The sequence below is a fragment of the Candoia aspera genome, chromosome 4 (genome assembly GCF_035149785.1).
Source record: "Candoia aspera isolate rCanAsp1 chromosome 4, rCanAsp1.hap2, whole genome shotgun sequence".
In the NCBI taxonomy this organism is placed as follows: domain Eukaryota; kingdom Metazoa; phylum Chordata; class Lepidosauria; order Squamata; family Boidae; genus Candoia; species Candoia aspera.
The window spans coordinates 99,718,263-99,737,555 of NC_086156.1; the positions used below are offsets into that span (position 1 = coordinate 99,718,263).

General features: G+C 42.4%; 1 protein-coding gene across 1 annotated transcript in view; it reads left to right on the forward strand.

The window, feature by feature from the left end:
* The window catches only part of CACNG6 (calcium voltage-gated channel auxiliary subunit gamma 6), a 33,334-nt gene extending 23,663 nt beyond the window's left edge, over positions 1–9,671 (forward strand). Inside the window, exons 2-4 of the mRNA XM_063303046.1 lie at positions 5,034–5,108; positions 8,043–8,180; positions 8,560–9,671. Coding sequence (XP_063159116.1) covers positions 5,034–5,108; positions 8,043–8,180; positions 8,560–8,798 — 452 coding nt within the window. The 3' untranslated portion in view covers positions 8,799–9,671. The remainder of the gene's footprint in view (positions 1–5,033; positions 5,109–8,042; positions 8,181–8,559) is intronic.
* Positions 9,672–19,293: the final 9,622 nt, after the last annotated feature.

Consider the following 19,293-nt stretch of genomic DNA (forward strand, 5'->3'; position numbering starts at 1 on the left):
AGATCCCAGACCTGAAATCTCTCTTTCTTCCTGCCTTCATTTTGCATCTGGCTATAGTTACCACATCTAAGGGCGCTGACATGGAAATGACCTCACATCGGTCATAGAATTCCTGTATTGCTAATATTGTATAAAAAATGGGTGATTTTTTCAGGGGTTTGTGCAGGGAGAGGGTCAATAGACAGTCAAGGGGATGGTGGCCATCAAAGCCCCATCGCGATGCATGTAAAAAAGAGGAGGGGCTTTGATTGCACAGTTGTGGACACCATCTTGACTTTTTTGACCCCCTGCCTGTGGCAACCCTGTGATAAAACCCATGATAAAATCGCTTTTCAGGTCTCTACTTACTCATGGGTTAAACATACCACAGCCGGCTTGCTATCAAGTCTTGCAATCTTGAAAATGCATTGTTTCTACCCAGCCAGCTCCCCAACTTACATGCTGTATAAAGGGGGGCTCTTTTTCCCCTAGTCCATGCCCGTAAAAATGATTTTTGCATTGGGCAAAAATCCGCTGGGTTGGGCTAGGAATTCTGCTTGGGGAGGGTCCCATACTCTTAAATCACAGTGAATCTCTGTGTCATAGGTCTTCCTGAATGTGCTGCACCTGCAGGGGACTCACACCCTGAGGCTACTTGGAATTTGTCCTGGCTCAAAAGGATGCAGTTACTGCTGATGCCTTGTTCTCTGGGGACACAATTAAATCCACTCCACTGGGTCATGTAAAAACTTGGAAAAGATGAGTCTGGAGGCCTGAATCTCAAAGACTATTTTGGAGGAGAAGGCCCTGAGCCCTCTACTTCAGTTGCCAAATTCTAGAAACAGCCGACCTCTTGAATAGAGTTTGTAAATTGGTTCATATGGGAGAGGGAGAGATTAGCAACTGCAGCAGCTTTGTTCTGATTTCCTGGATTTCTCAACAAAACCTTTATAATACCCTTAATTTTTTTTATCAGCAATCAAATTGGACAGGAAACCAGCAAGACTTGACATCTATCAGTTTATAAGTTACTGTATACTTCCTTCATCCTTCATTTATATGGTGTCTGTGGAAACATATTTTTGCTTTATGCAAAAAAAAAAAAAAACCAGGAGGAAGTTACTAATTCTTAGGACTGCAAAATCAGCCGGTGCATTGCAGATATAACACGCAGGAAGGAACGGGTGGCCATGACAGTCCACAAAAGGATGCTTGGATAGTTAAAAGGAGAAGCTCTTTTCTTCTCACGTATTACATGGTTTGGGGCAGAAACATCTGGCAGGCAGGCATTTTTATATAATATATAACGATATAAAGGGGAATGTTATATGAAAAGCATATGCAAGCGGAAATACAGTAGGATTATAGTTGTGATTTTAATTGCAATTGCCTTACGTAATTTGCATCTGAAAGCAGCGCATTCATAAGCCACAAAATACATCAGCTCTTTGATCCACTGAGTAATGCATACAGCTATCCTTTATTGAAACTGTGTAAAACTAAAACTATATTATTGGGGGGTGGGGTGAGTGCACACGCATGCATATGCATATGCATGGGAATCATATAAAAATGTTTTGTTCTTTTTTCTTTCTTTTTTAATCTTTCATTAAAATTATTAAATCAAATAATTATGACACACAAGCTTTCTCTAACATGGCGCCATCCAAATCTCTTGGACTACAACTCATAGAGTACATCCAATGGGAGTCATAATCCAAAGCATGTACAGGTAGTCCTCGCTTAACAACCACAATTAAGACCAGACTTTTGGTTGCTAAGAGAAGCGGTCATTAAGCAAATCTGACCAGATTTTATGGCTTTTGTGGTCGTTAAGTGAATCACCATGGGCATTAAGTGAACCACATGATTGTTAAGCAAATCACACTGTTCCCCATTGATTTTGCTTGCCAGAAGCTGGCTAGGAAGGTTGAAAATGGCAATCACGTGACCACAGGAGTCTGTGATGGTCATAAATGCAAACCAGTTGCCAAGCGCCCAAATCGTGATCACGTGACTGCAGGGATGCTGTGATGGTCATAAGTGTGAAAATCGGTCATAAGTGTTTTCTTTCAACATCTTTGTAAGTCCGAACTGTCACTAAACAAATGGTTGTTAAGTGAGGACTACCTGTAGAAGATTGATCAGAGAAACTTTGATAGATTTTTGCAGAACAACATGACTATACTTTTTCTACCCCTCATAATTCATATTCAAGGATGCATTTCCATCACCTCATACCATCAGATAGATGAAACTAAACAAATGATATATTTTGACCAAGATCCTGTATTTTTATTTTGGCATTTGTATGGCTTTAGCAGTCTGGGATACTTAGAAATACTCTAAGTAATAATTTTCTTCAAAATGAGCAACTGGCCAATGAGGTTAGTTGAAGTTACATCAATCTTTTTTCCTCTCAGTAAATGGGATTACGTGTACCAGCTAGTCTTTCTACGGATTCAAATAAAATTTTTGTAATAAGCACTTCAGGAAAAAAGTGAGATAAATAAAACAGATAATTTGCAGAATGTCTTATTAGATTAAATAATCTAATTGTAAAAAAAGTAAAAAGAGTAGACATTATGAATTTTAATGCAAAAAAAATCAAAGCTGAAGGAATACATGTGTAACTTAGAAATCTCATTAATTTCTTAAGACTGGAGAAATTTAAATTGGGAAAAATTCAAAACTGTGTGATTATAAGTTAAAAAGTTTACAGAATGGTTAACATTTCACTTTTTAAGTACTAGAAAAATGAAAAAAAAAACCTAAAAAAAATCCAAAGGGAAAAAATATGTATCAAAACTATATTCCTTGTCCCGCCTTAGGCATGAAAAAACAGCTGGGTGACCTTGGGCCAGTCACTCTTTCTCAGCCCAACCCACCTAACAGGGTTGTTGTTGTGGGGAAAATAGGAGGAAGAAGGAGTATTAGGTATGTTTGCCGCCTTGAGTTATTTATAAAAATAATAAAGGCAGAGTAGAAAATAAATAAATAAATAAATAGAATTTAATTTTTTTTAATACTGTTTCCTCCAACTTGGCATCCTCCATGTATTAGACTTCAATTTCCATAATTTGAAGGCAACATGCAAAACTTTGAATTAGAAGTTTGCCTAATAAAACACCCAGTAATGCTGGCTGAATAGATGAATTTTTATTATTCACAGAACCATCATCATTCATAATCCAAAAACTGCATGACTTCATATTATGCTCTGTTATTGTTGAAATAAGAAATTGAAATTTCCTAATCTGGCTGAATTCCTGGTGGCCACATGGAGACATCTATGCTGTTTTCTTGGCTACAGAATAGAAGTTATTTGTCATTGCCTTTTTCCAGGTTGTTTAGACTCTCTTTAGCTAGATAGTACCATTGCTGTCACTCTGAAATAGGTCATTAAAAAAAATCTTGCTTCCATAATCTTATAGATCCATTTCACCATTACCCGGAACTTTAGCTATCAATACACCTAACTGGTTGAATTTCTCGCTATTTTAATCCTGATCCAAAAGGCTTTAATTTACCTTATAAACTCTCTTGGATCTCTAGGCAACTAAACTGATATTGACCCAGGATGTACTTTTCTTTGTATGCTGAAAAAGCATTCAGTGTGAATTAAACAGAGCGTGTTTTCTCTATTTTCAGTGTTCGAAGTTTAGACAAATGTTTCATGAAACCAAGAAATGTGCTGGTCAGTGTTCCAGCCCATTTCCAGACAGTTTTACTGTCCTTGCAGTGAGAGAGTATCTGACTAAATCGCTTAAATAATGACAAGTTAACATTTTCTCAGCCACACTTCTTTGCTTCAACCTTTGCTGCATCTAAGTTTCTAATAATCAGAAACAATAGTTGTAATCTGGATATTGATACAGAAATATTTTCTATCATGAAATGTTCATTAAAATATAACAAAAAGTACGTGTCATTACATACAATCCAAATGGTGTTGTAAAGAGAAATCCTAATCAAGTTATTGTCTAATATATAGACCAAGTTAACCTTCCTTCATTATATCTTAAAAGGGCATTAATTAAAATGTACTTGTCACCCTGCACATTTATTTGAATGTATGAATATATGTTTGATATTTAATGCTTCTCTCATGAATATTTGGCAAAGATTTATACCAACATTTATTTGGAATGAAAGGCATACAAAAATAGTACATGAAGGTGTTAGTAATTAATTTATTAATAGTAAGCAGGGCAGCAATTCTGTGGTCCCTGAGAAAGAGACTTTATTTCAGAGGAGAGATTTGATACCAGAAGCACCCTCCAATCCAGTCCCACAGAAAGGTCTGAGTTGTGGCTTTTTCTGAATCTGGACAGCCAAAATAATTCACACTGGAAGATGATTATAGGGAGAGATTTATGCTGGTCTCCCCCCATACTACTTTATATGAGATGGCAAAAAGTTTCCACAGAGAAAGTAAAGGGACTCATGCTGGAAGGATTTTCTTCAGTTTATAGCAACTCTCATTGCTAGGACTGTTCTGTATAGCCAATACAGGTAGTCCTTGTTTAACGACCACAATTGAGATCAGGATATTGGTTGCTAAGTGAAGCAGTCATTAAGCATATCTGACCCAATTTTACAACCTTTTTTTGTGGCAGTCATTAAGCAAATCACCGCAGCCATTAAGTGACCCACGTGATCATTAAGTGAATCACGTGGCTCCCCATTGATTTTGCTTGCCAGAAGCCAGTTAAGAAGGTCAAAAAAGGCAATTGTGTGACCTCAGGATGCTGCAATGGTCATAAGTGTGAGGTTGTAAGTCACGTTTTTTGGCACCATCATAAGTCTGAACCATCACTAATAAATGGTCATTAAGTGAGGACTACCTGTATTTGGAAGGGGGAGAAATAATGTCCTACTTTTTTTGGAATAGAATTTGATTTATTTATTATCTGAGCAACCAAACTGGAAGAAACATTGAGAGATTTATGAGAAATGAATTTGGGCTGAGATAACTTTAATAAATTAGTAGTAGTAGTAGTACAGTAGTATAATATAATGACAATTGGATTAAATGCTTTCTTTCTTTTCAGAAGCTAACTGTTCTTATTTCAAATTCTTCACTACTGGGGAGAATGCTGACATCTTCCTAAGGACTACAAAAAAGGGTAAGTCCATTGCAGGCATCCAGGCTGAAGTGTTGTGTGACAGGAAGGGAAAGGAAAGGAACAGAGCTGGGGCCTCCCACACTTCTGAAATTAGAAAGGTATTGGTTCATATGTTGAATCAAGGACGTTTGGGACGGGGCTGTGTGAACTGGTCGGAGGGCTTCACCAATAGACCACAGCTGTCCTCAAACCCACTACTCTAAGGGGCAAAGCATCACATTTCCCCAAAGGCTCAGATCCGCTGTTCTCAGGGCCGCCCCTGTTGAATGAGCTGTGTGTGTCCCACTAAGAGGCCACCAAAGCAAAACTGCTGGATAGAGGAGAAAAGGAGAGAGCCCTTTCGTTGCTTTGCAAAGCATCCCTCTAAATCAGTGTTTCTCAGTCTCAGTAACTTTAAGATGTATGGACTTCAACTCCCAGAATTCCCCAGCTCGCCACAGGTCATTGTCAAGCACAACCTAAGCTATCTTCAGTACCAAACCCTCGTCTGAATTTGAATCCCAACTGAAAAAGGTCCAGATAACCCTCTTCTTCCAGGAAAATTAAAAAGGGAAGGTTGGAGACTGGATGAAAGTTGTCCAGATCAGCTGGATCCAAGGATAGTCTCTTGAGGAAGGGGCGCACCACTACTTTTTTCAGAGCCAGTGGAACCTTCTCTTGTCTCAAAGACACATTTATCTCTGCATGGCTCCATCCACATGCTCCATCCCTGGAGGCCTTACGCAACCAGGAAGGGCATGGATTCAATATACAGGTGGCCACATCCACCACTCCAAAGATCCTGTCTGCTTTCTCAGGACCAACAAACTCAAACTCATCCCTGATAACATCACAAGACTGTGCCTCAGCCACCTGTAGAGGACTTGTCCAACTGGAATCCAACTCAGAGTGAATCTGAGCAATGTTATCCACTAGGTGTCGAGAATAGTCCTCACAGGGACCTTACAGATGCTCCAGCGATCCCTCCTGACCTAGGAGGGTCCAGGTTGCCCTCCGCAGGGCTACTGGCCAACACTTGGAGGATGCTATAAGGGTGGAGAAATAAACTTTTTTTGCACCCTTATCACCACATGGTAAGCTCTAACAAAGCTGTGGTCAGATTCATTCCTAGTTTTCTCCCAGTGGTGATCTAGGTATCTCTTCTGTCATTTTATCCTCGGGAGGCCCACTGAGATCCAGGGAGCATGCCAATGTCTGCACATAGAGTCTGCATACGTGCAGTCCAAACTAAAGCCACTGCCACCACCTCATTCCAGGTGATGACTAAGGCCTCAGTCAAATCATTTATCAACATCTCAGGAAAAACCCCAAGCTTCCTCTGAAACCCATTAGGTCCCTGGGATGAGCCAATTAAATAGGCCCTGCCTACTTGCAGAGGAAGGATGCTATGGTAAACTCCAGAGTGACAAGAGATGGGTGGCAGCATCCCCAGACTCAAGGTCATGTAGCCACTGCCCCAAGACAAAAGCCAGGTCCAATGTGTGACAGCTCCCCTGTGGGTCAGGCCCATGATATGCTGGATCAGGCCCATGGTGATCATGGTGGTCATGAAGTCTTGCGCCACCTCTGAGTCCACCCCCAAGGATGGCAGATTGAAGTTCCCCAGAACCACAAGGCTGGGGAACTCTACCACCAGCCCAGAGACGGCCTTGAGAAGAGTTGGCAGGGAGGCTGGTACAAAACCAAATTCCTTAAGGCCCAACCTCACAAGGAGGGTCGCATACTTAACTACCTGCCAGGCAGAACCTCTGATGACCTTCAATCCTGTTAGCAAGGCAGACTGAACTTAGTTTTAAATCTTAGTTGCTCTTTTACGTTTTAATCAATTTCTGGGTTTAATTCTTAAACTATGCAACAACCACTTGTGGGGGATAAGCATTTTCTGCTTTTCAGGTTCTGTAGTTCCTGCTCTCAACTTCGGCTTCATCTTGATTTCCTATTGCAGCCATCCCAAATTTGGTGCCCTCCAGATGTGTTGGGCTAAATCCCATAATTCTCAGACTGTCACCCATGTTGGCTGGGGACTGTGGAAACTGAAGTCCAAATCATTTGGGAAGCATAAAAAAGCCAAGCCCAGCCAATCAGAAAATGGATGATGCATTTAATGTTCTTAAGATACAGTTTGTTGATGCTCACGTGCAGAAACGTACTAACACTTCGTAATCTCCTAACTATAGAAAACATTGAGTTTATAACAGCAGATTCACAATTCAATCAGCCAATTACAAACTGTGTTGCAATCAATTTCTGCCACCTCAACCCCACTGCCCAATAAATCTGGGCATTCTTTTAGTCATTAGACTTAGAAAAATCTCAACCAGTTAGTCAGGGCAGCTTTCCTTTAGGGCTCTAACTGCAGCTTTAAATCAAAAAAGATCTTTCAATGATCAAGAAAGATGCTCCCAGAGTATTATTCAAAGGATCTCAAATTACACTGAGGTTTTCTGGGACAGAGAAGAAATAGCTGTCTGTCTTTTGGGGGGGGAAATACACACACACACACACAAGCTGTTATCTGAATCTCTGGCGTTTGTCGGTCTGCCACCCAGGCCTGTATCTCCATCACTTTCTGCCTCTCTTCTTCCGTTCTCATTCCTATTAAGCACATGTCTTTCTGTGCTGCACCCAGTGATTGCTCACATTTTAGCCCTGGGCATCACATTTATGAGTGATACACCAGTGTATGTTGGTGTAATGCTCTAAAATGGCCTTCACCAACCTGATACAACCAGGTTGTGTTGAGCAGTGGCAGGAATTATGACTTGGCGGTCAACACATGTAGAGGGAGGCGGCCTCTCTAGATGTTGCAGATTCCTTCCTGGCCCCAGCAGAGGTAGGGCACTAGGGATCCTGCCAGTATGCCCCTGTTTTCCTCTGTGAAATGTTGGGTGGAATGAAATGACTTTTTCTCCCCTGCTTGGCAACATTGCATAGAACTGAACATCACGGCAGCCGTTGTGTCCCTCCTCAGCATCACCTTGATGGCCATGGGGGCTCTCTGCATCACAATGGCCCTGAGCAAAGGAGTTGAGTTCCTCCTGAAGCCAGCATCCTGCTTCTTCATAATATCAGGTATGTATTCTGCAAAACGTTCTTCTCTTTCCTGAAGTATATGGGGTGGGGGGAGTGGGGGGGTTCCCTTAATCATGATATTCCTTAAAACATAAGTAGGTAACAGCTCCACCTAAGGATACACAAGGACCTTCTAGGTGGCCCAGTTAACACTAATCCAGTGCCCCTCCAGAAGGATTTCCATACTGCTGATTTGTGGTCTTGATTCACAACTGGAAATATCACAAGGGGAACATCCTACACCAGTGTTTTTCAAACTTGACTACTTTAAGATGGGTGGACTTCAGCTCCCAGAATTCCCCAGCCAGTCTTGCTTAAAGTGGCCAAGTTTGAAAAACACTGCCCTACATTGTCTTCTTTCTCTTTTGCTCCTTTGCAGGACTGATGGTGTTGGTGACTCTGGAGCTTTTCCGACAATCGGTTCGGTGGCTGATCACCTCCAATAAGACCATCCCACTGGAATATGAGTATTCCTGGTCCGTGGCTTGCGCAGTGTCTGCAGGGCTGATTCTGATCTTTGGGGGAGCCTGCTTCATCCTGTTATCCATCCCAGGTTTACCCAAAAAGCCCTGGGAATATTGCATCAGAAGAAGAAGCACCAGTAACCATGCTTCCTAAAAACCCCTTTGGAGGAAAAACCAAAGTCTCTCTTTCTCTCACTGTGCAACCTTTACACACATATATGTGTGTGCATGCACACGCACAGAGGTGGAAAGAATCAATCTTCCCCTTTCTACCCACCTGCCCCATTTCTCCAACCTCTGGACACACTTTTTTTCCCTGTTTTGTAAATAGAATCAGTTGTGCTTGTCTTGTTTTAATTTGGGGTGGGGGGGAGGGAGGGGGGAACCATGAGAAAAGCACTCTGTTTATGAATGAGGGACAGCTGTGTTAGTGAGCTGGGACATTACAAAGGGAGGGAGGATAAGGGGCTGTATTTAAAACCCAGTTTTTATAAACGGCTATTTTTAGCTCAACAAGAGGACTTGTGTCTTGGAAGTCTTTTAAATTAACAAGGGGTGAGATGACAAAATCTCATGTCAGTTTCCCTCCTTGGCAAAGTTCCACCCAGAATAAAAATGGCAATTCTTCCATTGGAAAATCGAGCTCATGAAAGAACAAAAGGGACTGTCCAACTGGGCTTACACGTTGAGAATTTTTATTTTTTGAATACCCTCCAGACATACCAAAAAATATGATCCCTGGCTGGGTCCTCTTATACTGATAGGGAGACAGAAGTTTCCAGCCTAGAGGTCCCCCAAAACACAGGTGAATTTCCATCTAGTATCCTGTCAGCTAACCAGCCAAGACCAACAACAGTGAAATCAACTGAGGGGTAAAGTTCTCAAAACTCAATTTTTCTCCCCCCATTAAAAGTGTCAGCATTTTAAAAAAATACCTCTTGCAACTTTTCCAGAGAATAATATTTCTAAGAGCTCAGTCCATCTGATAATCCGACATGAATTACAACTCTCTACTCAGAGACGGCACACGCAGTGTAGGACAGCGTTTCTCAACCTCAGCCATTTTAAGATGTGTGGACTTCAACTCCCAGAATACCCTAGCCAGCTGGCTGAGGTATTCTGGGAGTTGAAGTCCACACATCTTAAAATGGCTAAGGTTGAGAAACACTGGTGTAGGGAAAACACTTATTGGAAGAATTCTCTTAAGAGTAACTTGTGAAGGCAAGTGGAGAGAAAGTTGCAAGCAACTACAGGTTTACACCAAGAATTTATATGTTGATGCCTAACCTATGGCTGCTATAGACACCAAAGCCACTTTCCAGTAACCCTGCTTATCTCCCTGGTTTAAACCAAACGTTTTCCACTGAGTGTCTCTTGAACTCCAGTGTTTAGACTGGATATATCATGGTGCTTAAAGCAGTGTTTCTCAACCTCAGCAACTTTAAGCTGTGTGGACTTCAACTCCCAGAATTCCTCAGCGAGCATGGAGAATTCTGGGAGTTGAAGTCCACACAGCTTAAAGGTGCTGAGATTGAGAAACACTGCTTTAAGCACCAGTGCCTACAGAAATGAGCCACTAAGAAATCCCTATTGGACTTTCCTATTTTGTGTTGACTTTCCTGAAAATTCAGGTGTTGCCTTGGATTGAGAGAGGTTAATGCATCAATGAGTCTTGGAAAGGGACTGCAATGCAGGTTTCTTTGATGAAGTAAGGAATGAAAACGCATTTATGATTTTCCTCTTCACTGCCTCAATTCGTTCCGAGGGTAACCTCCATTCACATGGAGACAGCAAGGATCATTCCCATTTCTTTTACCAGACTCAGAGTTGGCTGCTTGGCTTTGCTGTATTTGGGGAATGGGAGAGAGGGGTGGCAAAATTATTTGGGGGAAAAAGAAAGTTAGATTGCCATTTTGTTTTCCCAAGGAAGCCCTATTCTGTTCTATTTTTTGCAAAACCAAATAAATGTTTGTCACTGAAGGTCACCATCATAGTGGATGGTATTTGTGGGAAATATACCTTATTACAGATGGTGCAGAATCAGTAAAATGATTCTACAGAATAAATCAAGGGGACAGGCCATTTCATTGAAATCATTTTTTCTTGAATTGCTAGCTCAGATTTCACAGACCTTTAGCCAAAACTGCCCTAGAAAGTTTTCCCAGAATTTTTCTGCAATATATTGAAGTTCTTCAATGGGGCACTATTAATTGTGAATTAATTTGGAAACTGTATTCTGGGGCACATTTGGAAGCCACTGAATATCCAGCTGCAGTTGGGTGTCCACAAGATATGGTCAAAGATGAGGGCTGCAATGGTGCAATTGAAGCTCTGCCAGTTTTTTTTTTAATGGGAGGAGCTTCAATCACACTATCATGACCACCATCTTGACTTTTTTTACTATACCCCATATAATATGCTGGCACCCCTGCATACTATCTACCTAAAGCAGTGTTTCAACTCCCAGAATTCCCCATTCCCCCATGCTGGCTGGGGAATTCTGGGAGTTGAAGTCCACACGTCTTAAAGTTGCTAAGGTTGAGAAATACTGATCTGAAGAGTATTTAGATTTTTTTTTTTAATCGTATGGCATAGCAGTTCAGTGTTGATGCTGCTTTTTCTTGCTGGGAAATCCTTGTGAGGTCCAGCAGCCAGGTGTGCAGACTATTTAGCCGTGACAGTCAAGTTGCCCAGGGTGCACCATGAGGAGGCTAGTCTACATTGCACCGAGTTGGGCTGAGAGAAGGTGACTGGCCCAAGGCCACCCAGCCAGCTTTCATGCCTAAGGTGGGACTAGAACTCACAGACTCCTGGTTTCCAGCCCAGCACCTTAACCACTAGACCACACTGGCTCTCATTAATTTAGATGATGCAGTCTTTTAAAAATCAGCTTTGATTCATTATATCTCCAAGTCACCATGAGACAATTTAAGCCAGTCTAAGTGAAATGTAATGCAAATACACCATTTTAAGAGATTTTTCTTCATTATTTAGGGCTGAGGCCTAGCAGAGCCTCAAGGGTTGGGGAATAGAAGGAAAAGGGTCTGCAGTCTTGTGCAAAGAGATGACAGAGATGGAAGAATGTCAGGGCACAAAAATCACATGTGGGTTTTCTCCAGCTGGCATTATGCAGAGAGTAAGAAGCTCGGCTTCTATTCCTCCTTGTCAGCATCTCAGTCCTGGGACAGGGCGTCCCACAGCAAGGGAAAGGGGTCCTCCCAAATGCTTGTGGCTCTTTCTTTAGTTATTCTGGTTCTGCTCTCGGCCTCTCCAGTTACATGCTGGGATGTAAACAGCGCCCTAGTGTGGTTTTTTGGTCTCCGCAGAGTTTCGCACAGCAAGGAAATGACTTGTCAGGAAAAGACAAACTCAAAATCCTGCTTCCTAGCAACCACCAGCTCTCCCTTTAACCTGGATTCCCTTACTCGAGACAACCTGAGATGGCATTCCCCAGGGATAGCTTTCCCTCGCTTTTAAGGGAGGCAGTGATGGGAAATCATCCACCTTCTTATTCAGGTTTAAAGATACAGTATCCTAGTCTGCAATCTGCAGATCGTTCAAGTTGCAGCTGGAAGGCTGCTGCCTTGGAGAGAAGCCAGAATAAGGTGGCTGGCCAGCATTTCCTTGGGCTGGCCCAACAGAGCTGTGCCAAAATGGGTCTCTAGCCGGTTCCCCCCTCCCCAGTCTGGCCTTGCACCCGGTGACTTTTGCAGCCGAAAAGCAACAGCAAGCATTTAAAAAAGCAGGTCGCTAGCTGCAAATCTGCTCAGAAGCCCAAGGCAAGGCCATCAGAGAATAACGGCAGCTTGGCAGCTTTGGGGAAGGGGGAAGCCAAAGAGCCAGGAGGTGGGACTGGCAGGAGTCCTGCCAGTTAGCCATTCCCCAAGCCCTGTGGAGCTCCAACACGGCAAAAATGAAGTTTTGCCATTTGAGCTGCACTGCAGCTGAGCCAAGGAGAATCAACTCAGCTGCCTCACATCCGTGAGGTATTGGGGTATGGTGCCAAGCTGGGAACAATGCCAATGCCCAGTGTGAAATTGCTCTGGAACAACATATCCAAACAATTGCCCTTTAGAAAAAAACAGGGCTACAGATTTAGTGCAAATTCTCGTGCATTTGACCGCAGCTTGACTTGCAGGAATCAGGAAGTGGAGGAGATTAAGAAAGGGGGAAATATATCTGCAGACTGAGCAGTGGTTGAACAGCCTATCAGCTTTCAAAGATGCTGATTTGGGGCTGATCGTTTTATTTTGGACCACTAAGACCACCTGTTTCTTTCTACTGGTTTATCAAGGGCCTTTCCCCACCTAGGTATAAGTGTGAACAAGTTCCAACCCCCTTTCTGCCATGTCCTCATGGCATTGCCTTCAACCCCCAACCCAGGTTCTCACCCCCAATCCATACCTGAGACAGGTATCCTTAAGCCATCCTTAGCAGATTGGGTGTTAAAGTAGCATTTTCCCCATTAAACAAACCATAAGCTGCAGTTGTTTTGCTATGGGTACAGCCTGATGCACTTCAGCAAGCATCCCATCAATGTCACAGTCAGGTGGCACTTGGGAACATGGGATCAGCCCAGCACCTATTAGCCATTTAGGCTGGGGAGGGCCCACACTCTCCCTGTTAATTCCCTACATCTTGACTTCCACATCCACTTTTCTTTGCACAGGGGGAGCGCCCATTCTTTCAAACCAGACTTTCCCCAGGGGGGTTCTCTATCTCAGGCTCATGTTTATTAAATTGTCCCACACATTATAGCTAATGTGTCATATTTTTCCTGCACTGCACGGAGAAGCTGGCTTATTCAGAGTTGGAAGAAAAGCCTGGAGTGCATCTGGCAGGGATGGCACCCTGGCTTTGTAGGCAACCAGCTTCTCCAGGCAGAGTAGGGAAATTTTCATTCATATCTTAGCACCAACTGTATTGAAAGCACTGAGACTTAAGCACCCAATGAATAACTTCTATTTATTTCTTTTTAATAGGTAATTCTTGTGGTTTATGGATTGTGACTTGGGAAAATTTCTCCTATGTTGGTGTATGTATATATGACTCTGGGCACAGAACTGAGTAACATCAACCCAGTTTTTATCAGAAATGTGGCCAGAGAATTTAGGGTTGCAGCTGATGTTTCTTAATTAGTAAAGCCTTTGACACTGTTTTAACTAGATGTGCATCCTATCAACAGTATTAAAAAGAGTGGAGGTAGGAGTTAAATAAAACAGTTCTTTCTAAACACTCATACTGTCACCATCCGCAAAAAAGGTTAACAAGCTATTTTTCCTTATGTTCTGAATTCTTTGAGTTAAGCAACCAGGACCAAATTTTGAGACCTTTTATTATCAAGCAAAATCATCCAGCTCAAAGGGAATTATTTATATGGAAGATTTTTTTTTCCTTCTGTCTTCCAAGACCACTGCATTTCTCAAGGGCTTCCATCTGACTTTAATTAAATTCTTCTATTTAAAGCAGAATCCTGAATGTGTGATATCAAGATGATTAGGAAGGTCAATTCTATTTGAAATTTTACAGTTCATTGCACAGCAAACTTTGAGAACCTCCTGTCTTACTGGCACTGTTGTTGTTGTTGTTTATTCGTTTAGTCACTTCCGACTCTTCGTGACTTCATGGACCAGACCACGCCAGAGCTTCCTGTCGGTCGTCAACACCCCCAGCTCCCCCAGGGACGAGTCCGTCACCTCTAGAATATCATCCATCCATCTTGCCCTTGGTCGGCCCCTCTTCCTTTTGCCTTCCACTCTCCCTAGCATCAGCATCTTCTCCAGGGTGTCCTGTCTTCTCATTATGTGGCCAAAGTATTTCAGTTTTGCCTTTAATATCATTCCCTCAAGTGAGCAGTCTGGCTTTATTTCCTGGAGGATGGACTGGTTTGATCTTCTTGCAGTCCAAGGCACTCTCAGAATTGTCCTCCAACACCACAGTTCAAAAGCATCGATCTTCCTTCTCTCAGCCTTCCTTATGGTCCAGCTCTCGCAGCCATATGTTACTACAGGGAACACCATTGCTTTAACTATGCGGACCTTTGTTGTCACTGTGATGTCTCTGCTCTTAACTATTTTATCGAGATTTGTCATTGCTCTTCTCCCAAGGATTAAGCGTCTTCTGATTTCCTGACTGCAGTCAGCATCTGCAGTAATCTTCGCACCTAGGAATACAAAGTCTTTCACTGCTTCTACATTTCCTCCCTCTATTTGCCAGTGTTCAATCAAGCTGGTTGCCATAATCTTGGTTTTTTTGAGGTTTAGCTGCAAACCAGCTTTTGCACTTTCTTCTTTCACCTTCATCATAAGGCTCCTCAGTTCCTCTTCGCTTTCAGCCATCAAAGTGGTATCATCTGCATATCTGAGATTGTTAATGTTTCTTCCAGAGATTTTAACTCCAGCCTTGGATTCCTCAAGGCCAGCTTGTCGCATGATGTGTTCTGCGTACAAGTTGAATAGGTAGGGTGAGCGTATACAGCCCTGCCGTACTCCTTTCCCAATCTTAAACCAGTCCGTTGTTCCGTGGTCTGTTCTTACTGTTGCTACTTGGTCGTTATACAGATTCTTCAGGAGGCATACAAGATGACTTGGTATCCCCATACCGCTAAGAACTTGCCACAATTTGTTATGGTCCACACAGTCAAAGGCTTTAGAATAGTCAATAAAACAGAAATAGATGTTTTTCTGCAACTCCCTGGCTTTTTCCATTATCCAGCGGATATTGGCAATTTGGTCCCTAGTTCCTCTGCCTTTTCTAAACCCAGCTTGTACATCTGGCAATTCTCGCTCCATGAACTGCTGAAGTCTACCTTGCAGGATCTTGAGCATTACCTTACTGGCATGTGAAATGAGTGCCACTGTTCAATATTTGAACATTCTTTAGTGTTTCCCTTTTTTGGTATGGGGATATAAGTTGATTTTTTCCAATCTGATGGCCATTCTTGTGTTTTCCAAATTTGCTGGCATATAGCATGCATTACCTTGACAGCATCATCTTGCAAGATTTTGAACAGTTCAGCTGGGATGCCATCGTCTCCTGCTGCCTTGTTATTAGCAATGCTTCTTAAGGCCCACTCAACCTCACTCTTCAGGATGTCTGGCTCTAGCTCACTGACCACACCATCAAAGCTATCCCCGATATTGTTATCCTTCCTATACAGGTCTTTTGTATATTCTTGCCACCTTTTCTTGATCTCTTCTTCTTCTGTTAGGTCCTTGCCATCTTTGTTTTTGATCATACCCATTTTTGCCTGGAATTTACCTCCAGCGTTTCTAATTTTCTGGAAGAGGTCTCTTGTCCTTCCTATTCTATTGTCTTCTTCCACTTCCGCGCATTGCTTGTTTATAAATAATTCCTTATCTCTTCTGGCTAACCTCTGGAATTTTGCATTTAATTGGGCTTATCTCCCCCTATCACTGTTGCCTTTTGCTTTCCTTCTTTCTTGGGCTACTTCTAGTGTCTCAGCAGACAGCCATTTTGCCTTCTTGGTTTTCTCTTTCTTTGGGATGTATTTTGTTGCCGCCTCCTGAACAATGCTGTGAACTTCTGTCCAGAGTTCTTCCGGGACCCTATCTACTAAGTCCAGTCCCTTAAATCGATTCTTCACCTCCACTGCATATTCCTTAGGAATATTAGTGAGCTCATATCTAGCTGATCTGTGGGTCTTCCCTAATCTCTTTAGTCTGATCCTAAATTGTGCAAGAAGAAGTTCGTGATCTGAACTACAGTCAGCTCCAGGCCTTGTTTTTACCGACTGTACAGATGTCCGCCACCTTTGGCTGCAAAGGATGTAATCAATCTGATTTCGGTGTTGTCCATCTGGTGAAGTCCATGTATAAAGCCGTCTCTTAGGTTGTTGGAAGAGAGTGTTTGTTATGCAGAGTGAATTGTCTTGGCAAAATTCTATCAGCCTATGTCCTGCTTCATTTTGTTCTCCCAGGCCATGCTTACCTGTAATTCCAGGTGTCATTTCACTGCCCACCTTAGCATTCCAGTCTCCTGTGATGAAAATAACATCTCTTTTAGGCGTGTTGTCCAGTAGGTGCTGCAGATCCTCATAGAACTGCTCTACTTCAGCTTCTTCAGCATCTGTGGTTGGGGCGTATATTTGGATCACTGTGATGTTAGATGGCTTGCCCTGAATTCGAATTGAGATCATTCTGTCGTTTTTTGGATTGTATCCAAGCACTGCTTTAGCCACTTGACTATTAATTATGAAGGCTACTCCATTTCTTCTGTGGTCCTCTTGTCCACAGTAGTAGATCTGGTGGTCATTTGATGTGAAGTGGCCCATTCCAGTCCATTTCAGTTCACTGACGCCCAGAATGTCTATCTTTAATCTTGACATCTCACCAATAACCACATCCAATTTGCCCTGGCTCATAGATCTTACATTCCAGGTTCCAATGGTGTGTTGATCCTTAGAACATCAGATTCGCCGTTCACCACCAGCACCGTCGGCCGCTAGCCGTCCTTTCGGCTTTGAGCTAGCTGCGTCATCACATCTGGGGCTAGTTGAGCTCATCCTCTGTTCCTCCCCAGTAGCATTTTGACCATCTTCCGACCTGGGGGTCATCTTCCAATGGTATACCGACATATCTCTGGTTGTACTGATCCATTTAGTTTTCACGGCAAGAATACTGGGGTGGGTTGCCATTACCTTCCCCAGGGATCGCATTTAGTCTGACCTCTCTGTCATGACCTTCCCGTCTTGGGTGGCCCTTCACGGTTTAGCTCATGGCATCATTGAGGTGCTCAAGCTCCAGCACCACGACAAGGTAACGATCCTTTGCTGAAGAGCACTGTTGTTACCTTTGTTTAAATAATACATATTTTATAAGATGCATGGCTACATTCTAATTAACTACTTTTTTCATTTTAAAGAACTAATGTGACAATTTTTTTGTAGAACCAATTATGGCCTAATTTACACAGATAATACCTCTGCATCTTCCCTTGAACCCAAGTTGCCAAGTCAGTTCCTAGATCAGAGACCTTGATCAACCTCCTCTCTGCTCCTTCATGCTGAAACTCTTCTGTGCTTGTCCATTATTGTTCAGGCTGATTTTGAGCATGGATTTAGTGCTTTTCTAGCATAATGCTTAATCTGCGCCTGAAAAGACCCCCCAAATCAGCTCTGGTTTGGTATGTTTTGTGCAGGTGTCTTCAAAGGCTGTGTTTCTTTCAGGGTAGGGCCATGTCTAAAGCCTGATAGTTGAGCTCCCTTTGAACACGTGCGTGCAAAACATTTGCACCAAAACAAAAGGAATGTTGACATCGAAATCCATGGTCTAGCTATACATTAAAACTTGCCTCTTCCCTAGCTCCAGTTTCATCTCACATTTTAGGAGAATATTTGCAAATAAGGCTAGTAACATTTGGTGGGAGAAGAGGGAAACAAAGCCAGAGGAATCCACCAATCCCTGTCCGTAACATGCTCTGTACACTGTAAATAAGGACAGCACCATTTGCTGGCTTGTGACAGAATAGGGATTGTCACTGTAGACAGCCAGTTTTATGCCAGTATGGTTTTTTTTTCTGGCTCGAGGACTCATGAGGACTCATATCCATAACATGAACTTGGCTGAGAGGAAGCACTTCCCAAGTATTTGCTGACTACCTTATACAATTGCCTGATTCAGGGGAAGAAGAGCTTTGCTATAGATATGATCAGATATTTGGAAGAAAATTGTTGTTGTGTGTGGGTAATCTACATTAAGGTTCACAGCCTAAGACTGGTGGAAACTTGACAATCTAAGTCCTAACCAAGGACCTAAGAATTATTAAGGTAGCATCTAAGAATATAGCAGGGTGTTTTTCAGTAAAATTAGGGGGTTCAAGTCTGATAAATTCAGTATTTCCAGATATCGAGGGAGCCCTTTAGGTATTTCTCTGAGGGCTCCAATCACAATTGGTATAACTTATTTTCTATACTTAGCCTTCACCTTCGCTGTTTTCAAGGGCTTTCCCTGATTGACTTCCTTCAGCAAGGGTTCTTGGTTTTTCTCAATGTCACGCTTTTCTTCCTCCAGTTTATGTCACCTGTAGGAGTCCTCTGCCCCCTTTGGTTCTTGGCAAATACAGCCGATCAATATCACTTTTTGGGTGCAAAGCATGGGGCATTGTCATTAGTTTTCTTGTCTTCCAATCCAAGTTATCAAGTTCCATCTGGGTCCAGTCAGCTATTCCTGCTGTATATCGAATTACAGGGACTGCCCAGGTATTAATTGCTTTATTATTATTATTATTACTATTACTATTATTATTATTTTAAAACCCTACTTTCTCAAGATTTAACCTTGGATGTATCTGTAGAGCAAGGTTTCAGCCAGCATAGGGAATTCTGGGAGTTGAAGTCCAAACATCTTAAAGTTGCCAAGGTTGAGAAACACTGCTGTAGAGAGTAAAGAAGATGACCTTGATGGAGGTAGGCAAGATCTGTTACCAAAGCAACAAGGAGAAAAACATGTCTTCAGCCCAAAACATGAAGAAGGAATGTGAAAGTGACTCTGACAGACACCACCCTAATTCACATAAGAGGGGAAGAAGGTTAAGCACAATCAAACTTGCAAGATTCTGTTACTATAGACCAGTGTTTGTCAAACTTGGCAACTTTAAGATGCGTGAACTTCAGCTCCCAGAATCCCCCA